We start from the raw sequence: 17,232 nt of genomic DNA on the forward strand, positions 1-17,232 counted from the left end.
GGCATGGAATGACTTGTCATGTGACAGCAAACTAGTGACAGCAAACTAGCAAACTAGAGATAGTGATTTAACATCACCATGACAACGTACTGTAACACTTCCTCCTTCATTCTCTCTCTCTCTCTCTTTCTGTTCCAAACCCCCCGACACACACTCATCTACACGCATGTTTTATTTGTTTCTAGTATCATATTAATAAAAGTCTTACTTATTTCCTGTGTGTAACTTCTTGTGTACCAGTAGTTATGTTTCAAACATCATAAGAAACAACATGAAGTCAGTACATTTAACTTTGTTCAAACTCTACATGCTTTTCATCATTTCCAGTTCAAATAAATTCATCTTACTTGCTACAGATCTTAGCATTTAGGTCTAGTGAAAGCATTCTCAACAGTACCAAACCACCATTACATACACTGTATAGGAGTTGACTGTATCATGTAGATGCAGACATAGATTTCCACCATTTCCGTTCCCTTTACTGTGGAAATGGCCAAAGGAACCAGAGGAACCTTTACCATCCGAGCCCCCAACAACCGCAGCATCACTTCCTTATTCCCTGTAAACATCTCCATGGTGATTGGGGGCAGCTCGGCCAATGGTACGGTGAGCCTCATGGCACCCACCAGCACCCTGTCAGGAACGGACGTCACCTTGACCATGGAGGCCGAGGCCACTGGAACCGCAGACTTGAACAACGCATTCCTGCATCTCTTCCTTGTCAGCAAGGTAAGGGTCTTCTTTCAAAACTCTAAAATGGCCTCCTTTTCTCATATCCTCTCTCCCTCTCAGCCACTGATTTGAAATGAATTGGTTGCTGTAAGCTACCAGTTGTTATCAGCTAAATCAGTTGTCTGACTAAGCTCTCTCTCTCTCTATCTATCTAGACCCTCTCCCTCTATCTATCCCCTCTCCCCTTCCTTCCTCCCTCCCTCCAGGTGATAGATTTTACCGCTCCCGAGTGCGGGCTACCAGGGTTCTTGTCTAGAAGCACGGTTTCGATTGCTCCTACAGTTTTTTTTCCAGTACTGCAGTTTAACGGTCGCTTAGCCCAGAACACAATTTCCATACAAAGCCACAGAGACAAATTTGTCACATTTGAACATTCTTAGTAAGACACTTCTGTCATCACATTCGTACAAAAAATATGCATAAAATTATTTCAGTAATTGTCTTTGAGGCCAATAATTTTTTTCATTTTATATTCATCCAATGTCTGCCATATTTTTGGATGATGTAATAATGTCGTCGCTGCTTGAGCACACTGAGTGCTACTGCGCATGTGATGTTGGCCTGTGTAAACCGGATATAGATCTCCATGAATCTGCGTATGAGAATGTGAATACCTTGAAAACAACAGGCGGAAATCTTGAACTTTAAGGACCGATGCTGGAGATGAGAAGCAGATACGGGGAGTTGAACATTTAATGCAGAACAGAAAGGTAACAGGACAGGAACAGCATCAGCAAACGGGTATACAAAGACAAAAGACAATTAATGAGGAATCACGGAACAGAGTGAGGAACCAGACAGATATAGGGAAGGTAATGACATGATTGAGTCCAGGTGAGTCCAATAATTGAGTCCAGGTGAGTCCAATAATCGCTGATGCGCTTGAAGGGGGGAAGGAAAGTGTGCATAATGATGGCAGAAGTGCACAATGCTGGGGCCCTCGAGCGCGGGAGCTGGCGTGACAGTACCCCCCCCTCTAGGGGTGCCACCCGGCGTCCCACCTGGACGAGCCTGACGGGCCGGCCGATGCACGGGCGCTGGACAGGCCGGCTGGGTGTGAAACCCCGAAGAACCGGCTGAGGCATGAAGGCCTGTCGATCCCGCCGAGGCGTGAGATCCGGATGATCCGGCGGAGGCGTAACAGCCTGATGAGCCGGCAGGGCGTAAAAACCTGACGATCCGGCTTAGGACTGATGTGGGATGGGCGCCTTCTGAGCAAACCGGAGCAAGAAGCCTCTCAAGCCAGCTAGGGCGTGACAGCCCGACGAGCTGGCTTTAGGCACCCCCGATTCCGTCTGTGTCGGGCCCCGGACCCGACGTCACCACCAACCGAGAACGTCAGCACTCCCCGATGCTTCATATGATGGCTTCGGCATTCTGTAAGGACCGATGCTGGAGATGAGAAGCAGGTACGGGGAGTTGAACACTTAATGCAGAACAGAGAGGTAACAGGACAGGAACAGCGTCAGCACACGAGTATACAAAGACAAAAAACAATTAATGCAGAAGCAGGGAACAGAGCGGGGAACCAGACAGATATAGGGAAGGTAATGACAGAGGTGATTGAGTCCAGGTGAGTCCAATAATTGCTGATGGACGTGACGGGAGAACGCAGGTGTGCATAATGATGGCAGGTGTGCACAATGCCTGTGAGCTTTGGCGCCCTCGAGCGCCAGGGGGTAGAACGGGAGCAGGCGTGACTTGGACGCAGTCTCCAGTTCTTATTACACCTCAGTGGACTCCTCTGACTGCCCGTTAGCATGCAGCTCCTAAAACTGGGAGCCCTCCGCTAACCTCACCATCGGTGTCAATTGGAGAGGCATCTTCACCCTATGGCAGGGTGACGGGACCCTCAACACTTCTACAGTGGTGGGCCCCAGTGACAAGAATGTGACCCGGGTTGCCTGCAAGACCACCTGCTGTTCAAAGAATGTAGAGCTGATGGTAGTGGAAATGGCAGGCAAAGTTGGTGTAAGTCTGGTCTCATTGAAAGACTCTGTGGAGGTGGTTATGAGCTCTACAGCCCAAAGCTGTACCTGTAGTTAGTGCTAAATCCACCCAGGTCTCTGTCACCAACACTACAACTGTACCTGTAGTTAGTACTACATCCCCCCAGGTCTCTGTCACCAACACTACAGCTGTACCTGTAGTTAGTACTACATCCACCCAGGTCTCTGTCACCAACAATACAACTGTACCTGTAGTTAGTACTACATCCACCCAGGTCTCTGTCACCAACAATACAACTGTACCTGTAGTTAGTACTACATCCACCCAGGTCTCTGTCACCAACACTACAGCTGTACCTGTAGTTAATACTACATCCACCCAGGTCTCTGTCACCAACACTACAGCTGTACCTGTAGTTAGTACTACATCCACCCAGGTCTCTGTCAGCAACACTACAGCTGTACCTGTAGTTAGTACTACATCCACCCAGGTCTCTGTCACCAACACTACAGCTGTACCTGTAGTTAGTACTACATCCACCCAGGTCTCTGTCACCAACACTACAGCTGTACCTGTAGTTAGTACTACATCCACCCAGGTCTCTGTCACCAACACTACAGCTGTACCTGTAGTTAGTAGTACATCCACCCAGGTCTCTGTCACCAACACTACAGCTGTACCTGTAGTTAGTATTACATCCACCCAGGTCTCTGTCACCAACACTACAGCTGTACCTGTAGTTAGTACTACATCCACCCAGGTCTCTGTCACCAACACTACAGCTGTACCTGTAGTTAGTACTACATCCACCCAGGTCTCTGTCACCAACACTACAGCTGTACCTGTAGTTAGTACTACATCCACCCAGGTCTCTGTCACCAACACTACAGCTGTACCTGTAGTTAGTACTACATCCACCCAGATCTCTGTCACCAACACTACAGCTGTACCTGTAGTTAGTACTACATCCACCCAGGTCTCTGTCACCAACACTACAACTGTACCTGTAGTTAGTACTACATCCACCCAGGTCTCTGTCACCAACACTACAGCTGTACCTGTAGTTAGTACTACATCCCACCCAGGTCTCTGTCACCAACACTACAGCTGTACCTGTAGTTAGTACTACATCCACCCAGGTCTCTGTCACCAACACTACAGCTGTACCTGTAGTTAGTACTACGTCCACCCAGATCTCTGTCACCAACACTACAGCTGTACCTGTAGTTAGTACTACATCCACCCAGGTCTCTGTCACCAACACTACAGCTGTACCTGTAGTTAGTACTACACCCACCCAGGTCTCTGTCACCAACACTACAGCTGTACCTGTAGTTAGTACTACATCCACCCAGGTCTCTGTCACCAACACTACAGCTGTACCTGTAGTTAGTACTACACCCACCCAGATCTCTGTCACCAACACTACAGCTGTACCTGTAGTTAGTACTACATCCACCCAGGTCTCTGTCACCAACACTCAGCTGTACCTGTAGTTAGTACTATGTCCACCAGAGGGACACCTTTGACTCTGTCCCTGTATGTTAGGATCTGTGTGATGCTTTCTCTCCTCCTGTGGAATAGAGTAGAGCTGTAGAGTTGTATAATAGTTCATGTAGGTAGATGTCATGTGGAACAGTGGAATCAGTGCAGAGAGAGTTGTGTCATTAGATGTAACCAGTATGTATATGTTATGTTGTACTAAAAGACAGGGTGGAGATATTAATGTTTTATCATAATACATGTGAAGGGTTTTTTATTCTTTCTATTCCCTTAAAATTGAAACTATGGAGATATTGTCAGAACTTCTGCTTTTTCATTCTGAGTAACTCTTCACTGTCAGCATAGATAGAACATTGACCCCTACATGGCCATTGGTGGCTGGTCACAACACGGGGGGAGGTTTCCCCTACGTACAGATCTAGGATCAGGTTTCTTTCCCCCAATCCTAACCTTAACCATTTATGGAATAAATATAAAATTTACCTAAGATCAACATCTAGGGACAACCTCCCCCTACACCACCGTTCACATACAGAGAGCCATAATTTGTTCTCCATTTGAAGGCTGGGGGTGCTGTAAACTCAGTCAGGATATATGTAGTGTATATGTCAATTAACAGGATCCCAAATTATTTTAGAACATGAAGAATTGGGACACTGTGAATTCACACATACATCACATAGCATGATATAAGGTCATATCATGTAGTATATTATCAAACTAAGGCTGGTGGAAGTCACATGTTGGCCAGTGTTGTGTTGATTTCACAATTTCCCTTTCACTGTAGTTGACTGATAAAGAGTTTCACTACCTAAAGTCACACAGACCCAGGACAGTGCAGGGAGAAGACACAGCTACAAACGTACATTAGAGTTGAGGTTAGAAGTAGAAGTTACTGTATTTGACCACAAGTGTGTTAAGATGTCAGAGGGAGTCTATGAAACCTCAGATGGATTTGAAGACGATGAGCCTGATGCAATGAAGAACACAGACATTGATGGCCAATTATATTCCAATGTAAGAGCCTTCAAGCCCAGTCCAAGAGATGGAGTTGTTGCTTCAGGTAAGATTGCACGAACACACACACACACACACACAAACACAAACACCACACACACACACACACACACACACACACACACACACACACACACACACACACACACACACACACACACACACACACACACACACACACACACACACACACACACACACACGAAAACACACACACACACACACACACACACACACACACACACACACACACACACACACACACACACACACACACACACACAAACTACACACAATATATTAAACAAGTGAGCTTATCCTGTAGTACTTTAGCTTTATTTGTCCCAATCCTGGATGATACAGTAAAACACATTACTAAAGATCTTTAATAATGTGTGATTCAGTACATGTTCAGTGGTGGAAGAGACCCTCTGGAGTTGCTGCAGTGTGTCTGGGGCTGCTGTGTGTCCTAATACTCTTTGACAGTCAGTCTTTGTTGTCAAGTTACGTATAAGCACAACATCAAATGCTCATATATGACTGTTACATATGATATTGAATAAATGTTAACAACTAGCCTTTGTTGTCCACTTCCCCTCTATGATCTATATCTTCCTGGTATGATAGTGTCCTGTCCATCATTACAAATAGCAAGTCCCGTTCCCTGGACAGGAGGACTGTGTTGAGATACACTCTGGACAAGATGACCATGTAGAGACATGGAATGATTTATATTGTGCTGCAGAATATATTTTAACAATAACCACTGTAACAATCTCTCACACTCACACAACTACGCACACAACTACGCACACAAGTTTTCAAAATTGTAAACATTTTTGTATTATTATAGCCACAACTTCCCGTGTAATTTTGTTGATACTTCCATAGAGTTAAGACCTACATCAGTCACACAGACAGAGACACACTGATGACTCAGAGACAGAGAAATCACTAGAAGCAGAGACTTAACGTATAGAGGGTTTGCAGTTGACGTACGACGCCTCCTGGCGGCCATGTTGGAAGACCACCACATTAATTCTAGAAGCAGAGACTTAATGTATAGTAGACCTACATGGAAAGAAAGACCCAGGTATTGTTGAAGATGTCAAAGGTCATCTATGCTGAACCAGATATGAACAAGAGGTCAAGTTTAACAGAGGTGAGATGGAGGAGAGGATTGTGGATATCTATGTCAGTGCAGACACCCTGAGAGACGGTGAGACCAGCACCAAGAGAGAAGAGACAGAGGACACTGCTCCTAATAATGGACCAGGAGACCAGTACTCTGGTAACACACACACACACACTCACAAAACATAACACTATATTTTATGTCTCCACAGATCCTGATAGCTCCGTGAAGAGACCCTCCCTAGTTGCTGCAGTGTGTCTGGGGCTGCTGTGTCTTCTCCTACTGGCTGGGATCATAGGCCTGTCTGTCTACTGTGAGTTTGTGTCCAAGTTTATTGCTTATCACCTAATTGTAAGAAGTGTAGGTTACTAAGCCTATTTAACTGGTGTTTTAGCTGGTAACTATATGTTTATACTTTATAGATAACAGAGCCATCAAAGATTCTGAGGATAAAAGGAACAACTTGTCACGGAGTTGTTCCCTTTATAAGACTAACGCAACTGCAGAGAGAGACCAGCTACAGACCAGATACAACAACCTGACTAAAGAGAGAGACCAGCTACAGACCAGATACAACAACCTGACTAAAGAGAGAGACCAGCTACAGACCAGATACAACAACCTGACTAAAGAGAAAGGCCATATTCAGGCAAAGCTTTTTGTGATTGGTGAGCTATAACTGTGATAAATTAGAAGTAAAATCAACAGTAATTATATATCAATGGGTTCATGAGTTTAAAGATACAGGGTAAGTTTCTCAACATGTTCACCTTTACTCTTCAACAGAGCAGCATTGTCAGGAGGGATGGAGATACTTTGACTCCAGTTTGTACTTCCTCTCTACTGAGGAGAAAACCTGGGAGAAGAGCAGACAGGACTGTCAGGGGAGAGGAGCAGACCTGGTGATCATAAACAGCAGAGAGGAACAGGTGAGAGACAGAGTCGGAGCAAATATAATTTTCCTCAGTACACTAATATGTGTGCAGTATTTTATAAATATCTTAAAATGTACTATCTTTATCTTTCTCAACAACAGACATTTGTCTTCAACCTCCACCTGAGAGCCTGGATTGGTCTGACTGACTCAGTTACTGAGGGGACCTGGAAGTGGGTGGACGGCACCCCACTGACCACAGGGTGAGAGATTTGACCATTTTACCAGGTGATATGGAGATAAAAAACAACAATGAGAAATTGCATCTAATCATGTTCATCAGAATGTATGTTTCCATTCATGGATGTTATTCAATGAGAACTATAGATGTATCACAATAATCAGTCATATTTTTTGTTTAAAATGTCATCATATAATAAAACAATATGATTGTAAATGGCCCATTCTGTATAATGGTATGCTCATCTTCAGAATTTGTCTTTAAAATTGTAAAACATAGGACTATGTGTATAAATTAGGAGGATGTTTGTACCACAGTGTCTGACTGTCTGGTTCTCTGTGTTGTTTAGGTACTGGGGGGCAGGACAGTCTGATAATGGTGGTCTGTTCTCTGTGTTGTTTAGGTACTGGGGGTCAGGACAGTCTGATAATGGTGGTCTGTTCTCTATGTTGTTTAGGTACTGGGGGGACTGGACAGTCTGATAATGGTGGTCTGTTCTCTGTGTTGTTTAGGTACTGGGGGACTGGACAGTCTGATAATGGTGGTCTGTTCTCTGTGTTGTTTAGGTACTGGGGGGCAGGACAGTCTGATAATGGTGGTCTGTTCTCTGTGTTGTTTAGGTACTGGGGGACAGGATAGTCTGATAATGGTGGTCTGTTCTCTGTGTTGTTTAGGTTCTGGGGGTCAGGACAGTCTGATAATGGTGGTCTGTTCTCTGTGTTGTTTAGGTACTGGGGGACAGGACAGTCTGATAATGGTGGTCTGTTCTCTGTGTTGTTTAGGTACTGGGGGTCAGGACAGCCTGATAATGGTGGTCTGTTCTCTGTGTTGTTTAGGTTCTGGGGGGCAGGACAGTCTGATAATGGTGGTCTGTTCTCTGTGTTGTTTAGGTACTGGGGGACAGGACAGTCTGATAATGGTGGTCTGTTCTCTGTGTTGTTTAGGTACTGGGGGTCAGGACAGTCTGATAATGGTGGTCTGTTCTCTGTGTTGTTTAGGTACTGGGGGGCAGGACAGTCTGATAATGGTGGTCTGTTCTCTGTGTTGTTTAGGTACTAGGGGTCAGGACAGTCTGATAATGGTGGTCTGTTCTCTGTGTTGTTTAGGTTCTGGGGGACAGGACAGCCTGATGATTATGAAGGGCAAGAGGACTGTGTTGAGATATTCTATGAACAAGATAACCCTGTAAAGACATGGAATGATGACAAATGTGGCACAAATCACAACTGGATCTGTGAGAAAGTGGTGTAACAATAACCTACTGTAACAAACAGTCTCTCTCGCTCTGTTATTGTTATTATTATGTTGATGGTTGAATACAGTACTGAATGGTTTAGTGGTGATTCCCCCTGGTGGTTAAGGTGAGAGATGAACTCACCATAGAGGAGAAAAAGTTGTATTACAGAGTTCCCTATGAGCTCTTTTTCAATGAGACCTTACTCGATTCCTCCTCACATCCTCTCTCTCTTTGACTCCTTCGCCAAACACATTGGAGAATAGAATCCTAGGGGAGGGACCTTGGACCTTCTCCTCTAATAGGGTTGAGATAGAAGGAGAGGAGATAGGAGAGGAATCTAGGAAAGACTATTTGAGATCGAGCCTTAGTGTCAGAGAGACATAGAGGAGGAAGAATAAATTAAAAGAGAGTGAGGAAGAGAAAAAAAATATGATTGTTTAGATTTAGAGGAGAATATGTAGACATGTTGTACTCTGTAAAATGTTTCTTCATTATTTTTATTAGAAACATGTCATGTGACTTGCCATAGGCTTATGCTTAGTAAAAAAAAGTGTGTCCAATTATTAACCCTCAATCAATCAAATGTATTTATAAAGCCCTTCTTACATCAGCTGATGTCACAAAGTGCTGTACAGAAACCCAGCCTAAATCCACAAACAGCAAGCAATGCAGGTGTAGAAGCACGGTGGCTAGGAAAAACTCCCTAGAAAGGCCAAAACCCAGGAAGAAACCTAGAGAGGAACCAGGCTATGAGGGGTGACCAGTCCTCTTCTGGTTGTGCCGGGTGGAGATTATAACAGAACATGGCCAAGATGTTCAAATCTTCATAGATGACCAGCAGGGTCAAATAATAATAATCACAGTGGTTGTAGAGGGTGCAACAGGTCAGCACCTCAGGAGTAAATGTCAGTTGATTTTCATAGCCGATCATTCAGAGTAGTATCTCTACCACTCCTGCTGTCTCTAGAGAGTTGAAAACAGCAGGTCAGGGACAGGTAGCACGTCCGGTGAACAGGTCAGGGTTCCATAGGCGGAAGGCGGAACAGTTGAAACTGGAGCAGCAGCACGGCCAGGTGGACTGAGGACAGCAAGTAGTCATCATGCCAGGTAGTCCTGAGGCATGGTCCTAGGGCTCAGGTCCTCCAAGAGAGAAAGAAAGAGAGAAAAAGAGAGAAAATTAGAGAGAGCATACTTAATTTCACACAGGACACCGGATAAGAAAAACAAATCCAGATATAACAGACTGACCCTAGCTCCCCGACACATAAACTACCGCAGCATAAATACTGGAGACTGAGACATGAGGGGTCAGGAGACACTGTGGCCCCGTCCGACAATACCCCCGGACAGGGCCACACAGGCAGGATATAACCCTGCCTCTCCTTGTTCGGGCGGCGTTCGGCGGTCGACGTCACCGGCCTTCTAGCCATCGCCAATCTACTTTCATTTTCCATTTGTTTTGTCTTTGTCTTACACACCTGCTTTCAATCCCCCAATTACTTGTTCATTATTTAACCCTCTGTTCCCCCATGTTTGTTTGTGAGTGATTGTTTATTTGTAATATGGTCTGTTATTGTGGGCTAGTATTATTGTGTTGTATTTGTGGATTTACTTGAGTAAATTACGTTTATTACTCATATCTGCTGTCCTGCGCCTGACACCTCAACACCAGCTACACACAGGCATTATTACAACATCATGTTTCCGAATGACATCACCAAGAGTTAAAATATATAGTGAAAACAATAGTGGTCCTAAAACGGAGCATTGAGGAACACCGAAATGTACAGTTGATTTGTCAGAGGACAAACCATCCACAGAGACAAACTGATATCTTTCCGACAAAAATATCTAAACCAGGCCAGAACTTGTCCGGGTAGACCAATTTGGGTTTCCAATCTCTCCAAAAGAATGTGGTGATCGATGGTATCAAAAGCAGCACTAAGGTCTAGGAGCACGAGGACAGATGCAGAGCCTCGGTCTGACGCCATTAAAAGGTCATTTACCACCTTCACAAGTGCAGTCTCTTCAGCTGCAGCGTTTCGTATACATTGTTTGTCTTCAAGAAGGCAGTTAGTTGCAATGCATCAGCTTTTTTTTTTTAATTGAGAGGAATGGGAAATTCGAAATAGGCAGATATTTTATTATATTTTCTGGGTCAAGGTTTGGCTTTTTCATGAGAGGCTTTATTACTGCCACTTTTAGTGAGTTTAGTACACATCCGGTGGATAGAGAGGCATTTATTATGTTCAATACAGGAGGGCCAAGCACAGGAAGCAGCTCTTTCAGTAGTTTCGGTCAAATAGGGTCCAATATGCAACTTGAAGGTTTGGAGGCCATGATTATTTTCATCAATGTGTCAAGAGATATAGTACTAAAACACTTGAGTGTCTCCCTTGATCCTAGGTCCTGGCAGAGTTGTGCAGACTCAGGACAGCTGAGCTTTGGAGGAATACGCAGATTTAAAGAGGAGTGCGTAATTTGCTTCTTTTCCACAAAGAAGTTCATGAATTTATCACTGCTGAAGTGAAAGCCATCCTCTCTTGGGGAATACTGCTTTTTAGTTAGTTTTGCGACAGTATCAAAATAAAATGTTGGATTGTTCTTTTTTTCCCCCTTAAGTTGGAAAAATAGGATGATCGAGCAGCAGTGAGGGCTCGTCGATACTGCATGGTACTGTCTTTCCAAGCTAGTCGGAAGACTTCCAGTTTGGTGTAGCGCCATTTCTGTTCCAGTTTTCTGGAAGCTTGCTTCAGAGCTCGGGTATTTTCTGTACACCAGGGAGCTAGTTTCTTATGACAAATGTTTTTCGTTTTTAGCGTTGCGGCTGCATCTAGGGTATTGCGCAAGGTTAAATTGAGTTCCTCAGTTAGGTGGTTAACAGATTTTTGTACTCTTACGTCCTTGGGTAGGCGGAGGGAGTCTGGTAGGGCATCTAGGAATCTTTGGGATGTCTGAGAATTTATAGCACGGCTTTTGATGATCCTTGGTTGGGGTCTGAGCAGATTATTTGTTGCGATTGCAAACGTAAAATAACATGGTGGTCCGATAGTCCAGGATTATAAGGAAAAACTTTAACCTGTCTAGGATCAGCGTGGCGCTAGCGGCACCCCCCCCCCCCCCCCCACTGAAAAACCAGTGCCGCGAAATTCAAAAAAAATATTTTTTTAAAATATTTAACTTTCACACATTAAAGTCCAATACAGCTAATGAAAGACACAGATCTTGTGAATCCAGTCAACATTTCCGATTTTTAAAATGTTTTACAGGGAAGACACAATATGTAAAGATGTACATCTATTACCTAAAAACACATTAGCATAATCCACCATCTTTTATTTGTCCACCAACACCAGTAGCCATCACCAATTCGGCTAAACTAAGATATTTATAGCCCCTAACCAACAAAAAAACTCATTAGATGACAGTCTGATAACATATTTATGGTATGGGATAGGTTTTGTTAGAAAAAAGTGCATATTTCAGGTAGATGGCATAGTTTACAATTGCACCCACCATCACAAATGGACTAGAATAATTACAATGAGCAACGTGTTTACCTAACTACTAATCATCAAACATTTCGTAAAAATACACAGCATACACGAATCGAAAGACACAGATCCTGTGAATACAGACAATATTTCAGATTTTCTAAGTGTCTTACAGCGAAAACACAATAAATCGTTATATTAGCTTAGCACATAGCAATTAGCAGCCCAGCATTGATTCTAGCCAAAGTGAGCGATAAAAGTCAACATCGCCAAAAGATATTAATTTTTTCACTAACCTTCTCAGAATTCTTCCGATGACACTCCTGTAACATCACATTACAACATGCATATACAGTTTGATCGAAAATGTTTATATTTAGCCACCAAAATCATGGTTAGACAATGTGAAATGTAGACAAGCTGGTAAAGAAAAAGTCCTTGCGCCACTTAGACAGTGATCTACTCTTATACATAAATACTCATAAACGTGACTAAAAAATATAGGGTGGACAGGGATTGATAGACAATTTAATTCTTAATACAATTGCGTTATTACATTTTTTAATTTATCCTTACTTTTCAATACAGTTTGCGCCAAGCGAAGCTACGTCAAAAAACATGGCGTCCTAAGCCACTAAAATGTTTCGACAGAAACACGATTTATCATAATAAAAATGTCCTACCTTGAGCTGTTCTTCCATCAGTATCTTGGGCAAAGGATCCTTTCTTGGGAGAAATCGTCTTTTGGTGGAAAGCTGTCCTCTTGCCATGTGGAAATGTCAACTGCGTTCGGGATGAACTGAAAAGCGTGCCCAACTTTTCACATCGTTGCAAAAATAAATGTCCCAAAATCGCACTAAACGGATATAAATTGCTATAAAACGCTTTAAATTAACTACTTTATGATGTTTGTAACTCCTATAACGAGTGAAAAGATGACCGGAGAAATATAACAGAATAAACTAACGCTTGGAACAGGAGAGGGTCGGTGTCTTCCACGCGCGTTACGCAGCAAGAAAAGACTTGCTAGCTAAAGGTTTTTTTCATTTGTAGTGCCTGTGAACGCGCAATCGACCCCATTGGAATCGTCATCACGTAAAGGCATCCAGGGGAAGACGTAAGAAGTGTCCGTATAGTCATAGCAACGACAGTGCCCTTTTAACTGACTTCAGAAAAGTGGCCAACATTTCTCAAATCTGACTCCATGTCAGGGAAATTGCTGTAGAATGGGCTCTGTTCCACTTAGAGACAAAATTTCAACTCCTATAGAAACTATAGACTGTTTTCTATCCAATAATAATAATAATATGCATATTGTACGATCAAGGATTTTGTGGGAAGCCGTTTAAAAAATTAGCCAAATTAGCATAAATAGTCTAAACAGCGCCCCCATCCCCAACAGGTTAAGATCCACAAAATGTATTCCACGGGACAAAACTAGGTCCAGAGTATGTATGACTGTGGCAGTGAGTGGCTCCGGAAACATGTTGGACAAAACCCACTGAGTCGATGATGGCTCCGGAGTGGGTCTGGGGACTTTTCCATGTGAATATTAAAGTCACCAAAAATGTGGAATTAGGAATAGGATAGGAATTCAAGGAACTCAGTGAGGAACATGGCCCAGGAGGCCTGTAAACAGTAGCTATAAAAAGTGATTGATTAGGCTACCTATGTTAAACCTATGTTTATCACTTCAATATTAAGAATAACAAAGTCACAGATTAATAAATAAAGGAACAGTGTTCTTTCACAAGGACTACTAGCTTCCTGATTGAATGTGATTGGATACTTAAAACAGTGTTACATGGACACACACAGAGGGCAGGACAGTTCTAAGAGGAAACACACACACACTAACACAAATGCTACGGAAAGGTGAAAATGACTCACAACCTTCACAGTACAAGGTACAATGTGTAGGTTACCAATAGCAACACCAAGCACCATGCACCAGTGGACCTGCCTGCTACATATCCACACACTCATCATGGTGTATATCTGCTGTTGTGTCTCTTCCTGGAGGTTGCTGTCTGCTCAAACCACTGGTTAAGGTGTGAAGTCCTCCCTACACCTATAACACTGTACGTTCTAAACACAACAGACTGTTAAGCTAAAACAGCTGTATAACAGGATATACAACATAATATACTGTCTGTTGTACTGTGTGCAGATCCATAAGGTACCAAATTATATTTTAAGGGAGCAATTAGAATTAGCCTTTATATGGAGCAGTCTGAGGAGATTCATGCTAATGTGGACAGGATACTGTGGACAGGAGCATAGATACACAACTTGAATCTCAGAACACTGGTAAATACACCGTAGTCATAGAGACACACGCATGGAAGTCTAAACCAATGGTTATTATCCCTCCACTTGCCACATACATTTTTTACCTTAAGATAGTGAGGTTGGTCGATGTTCAATGACCAAAACACAAGTCTTCCAAACCCAACTGAGTAAAATAAACTAACAAACAGATTACTAATACGCTGCTAAAAAAAATAAAGGGAACAATTAAACAACACAATGTAACTCCAAGTCAATCACACTTCTGTGAAATCAAACTGTCCACTTAGGAAGCAACACTGATTGACAATAAATTTCACATGCTGTTGTGCAAATGGAATAGACAAAAGGTGGAAATTATAGGCAATTAGCAAGACACCCCCAATAAAGGAGTGGTTCTGCAGGTGGTGACCACAGACCACTTCTCAGTTCCTATGCTTCCTGGCTGATGTTTTGGTCACTTTTGAATGCTGGCGGTGCTTTCACTCTAGTCGTAGCATGAGACGGAGTCTACAACCCACACAAGTGGCTCAGGTAGTGCAGCTCATCCAGGATGGCACATCAATGCGAGCTGTGGCAAGAAGGTTTGCTGTGTCTGTCAGCGTAGTGTCCAGAGCATGGAGGCGCTACCAGGAGACAGGCCAGTACATCAGGAGACGTGGAGGAGGCCGTAGGAGGGCAACAACCCAGCAGCAGGACCGCTACCTCTGCCTTTGTGCAAGGAGGAGCACTGCCAGAGCCCTGCAAAATGACCTCCAGCAGGCCACAAATGTGCATCCTCTACTGTAACCATCTTTCTCCTGATGTGTGCACTTGTGGTGTACACTTAGACACTGGCTGAATTCTGATTCTCTACCCTTCTCCAGAAGTGTGCAGTGGTTTGGTGCAAACATGGCTGGATGGAGTTTCCACCACATTCCTCAAACTAGTTGTGTAGTGTACCAGTTAAATATCGCGTTAGAATTTGTTGTGTGACATAAAGAAGATTTCTCCAACTGTTGCGTCAAAAAACAGAACACTCAAAACATGAGCACAATGGCAGCTCTTCCTTTAAAGAACTCCAGGCCTCAAGAGGGCAGATAACCCAAAAACACGGGAGGAACTAAAAAATTGAGCCAGGATATCTGGAGGGACTACTTTTACATGCGCACCTGGCAGATAAGCATGGGTATAAAATGTTTGGGCTTAGCTTTGCTTGGGTCCTCAACATACAAATAGCTCATTGTTCAACCCTAAAGACGCAACTGGTATGCAATGTTTGGAATTATTTATTATGTTGCATCCAGTGCTTAGCACAATTTACATGTTTAACTCTGGTAGGAGTGGTGACTTATTTTTTTGTGGATATTTTCTGACTGCATAAGTAATTGCTTGAAGTGCTAGATTAAATTGTTTAAACATTTACTTTATTCAAAGCCATGCTTTGTTGCTGTGTCATGCATTGTTTAATGTGTAAAATAATGCATGTTTAATCTCTGTTTAAGGTTATCAACCTATTCCCTATTCCTCTGTCATTCAACTACTCTATTCAACAAATCAACTGTTTCAACATATTCAACATAGGGCGTCGAAACCATAATAAAACACTAAAAAGGAATTGAGTTGTCCCTTTGCATCCTTCACATGTTGAGCAAGCCGTTTTCAAGTTTGGGCAGAGCTGAAATAATTATAACACCTAGACAACTTGACACCAACAGAGCTAAACAGTTGTCTGAAAATCAGGAATACCTGTCCTGAAAAAAACGTGTCACAATAATCTCTAAATTCTCCAGGTGTGCGTACCTGTTCACTTCCCTTCATGGATTTGAATGGAAATGACTGGTACATGGGAATTCACTCTAGTCTCCATACCTACACCAACCAAATGCTTTTAGATTTGTGGGAAGTACTAGACGAATGCATACTTCCAGAGAAAGGAGATATTATTTGAACGCAATCCAGATCCGAATATTTAAAAACCAATATGGTGGACACTGTGTGTTGTATGTAGGTACTAGAACAGTGGTGGAAGAGAGGGACATTGCAGTCCCAACGATGAGGACCGTGTTGAGGTGTCCTGAAGGATGGAGGCTGTTGGGATTCAGATGTTACTTCCTGTCTACTGAGAAGAAAACCTGGGCTTACAGCAGACAGGACTGTCTGGAGAAAGGAGCAGACCTGGTGATCATAAACAGCAGAAAGGAGCAAGTGTGAGTGAGAGAGAGAGATTTATATGCTTATGAATCATGAAAATTATTAATACTCGCATTTCCCACACACACTTCTCAATATCTCTTCACACTGATGACTTTATGGCCATCTAGTGCAAGCCATCACATGACTTCCATATGAACGATGCCACAAACAGTATAACCTTGCAAAGTAGAACTTCCTGCTTGAAGGTGATTGGATACTTAAGACATTCTATCAACTGTAGTGGACCAAAGAGAGATATCAGAGAGGTACCTGGTGGAGAAGCACATTAGACCAACTACATAGCTACTTGTCAGTACAGTTAGAATCATACAGTAGATATTACCATTAGGAATCAGTTAGAAAGGTAATCATACAGTAGATATTACCATTAGGAGTCAGTTAGAAAGGTAATCATGCAGTAGATATTACCATTAGGAGTCAGTTAGAAAGGTAATCATACAGTAGATATTACCATTAGGAGTCAGTTAGAAAGGTATTCATACAGTAGATATTACCATTATGAGTCAGTTAGAAAGGTAATCATACAGTAGATATTACCATTAGGAGACAGTTAGAAAGGTAATC

The 17,232-nt window shown here is 43.0% G+C and overlaps 1 protein-coding gene across 1 annotated transcript; it reads left to right on the forward strand.

Annotated features, from left to right (window-relative positions):
* The first annotated feature begins 489 nt into the window (after positions 1-489).
* On the forward strand, positions 490-7,608 carry LOC129850100 (oxidized low-density lipoprotein receptor 1-like). The gene is made up of 7 exons (XM_055916675.1): positions 490-729; positions 939-961; positions 6,336-6,493; positions 6,549-6,650; positions 6,760-7,005; positions 7,124-7,266; positions 7,374-7,608. Exons 1-7 carry the CDS (start codon positions 490-492, stop codon positions 7,476-7,478), a joined length of 1,017 nt encoding a protein of 338 aa, XP_055772650.1. The 3' UTR covers positions 7,479-7,608.
* Positions 7,609-17,232: the final 9,624 nt, after the last annotated feature.

This window comes from Salvelinus fontinalis, unplaced genomic scaffold (genome assembly GCF_029448725.1).
Source record: "Salvelinus fontinalis isolate EN_2023a unplaced genomic scaffold, ASM2944872v1 scaffold_1818, whole genome shotgun sequence".
Lineage (NCBI taxonomy): Eukaryota > Metazoa > Chordata > Actinopteri > Salmoniformes > Salmonidae > Salvelinus > Salvelinus fontinalis.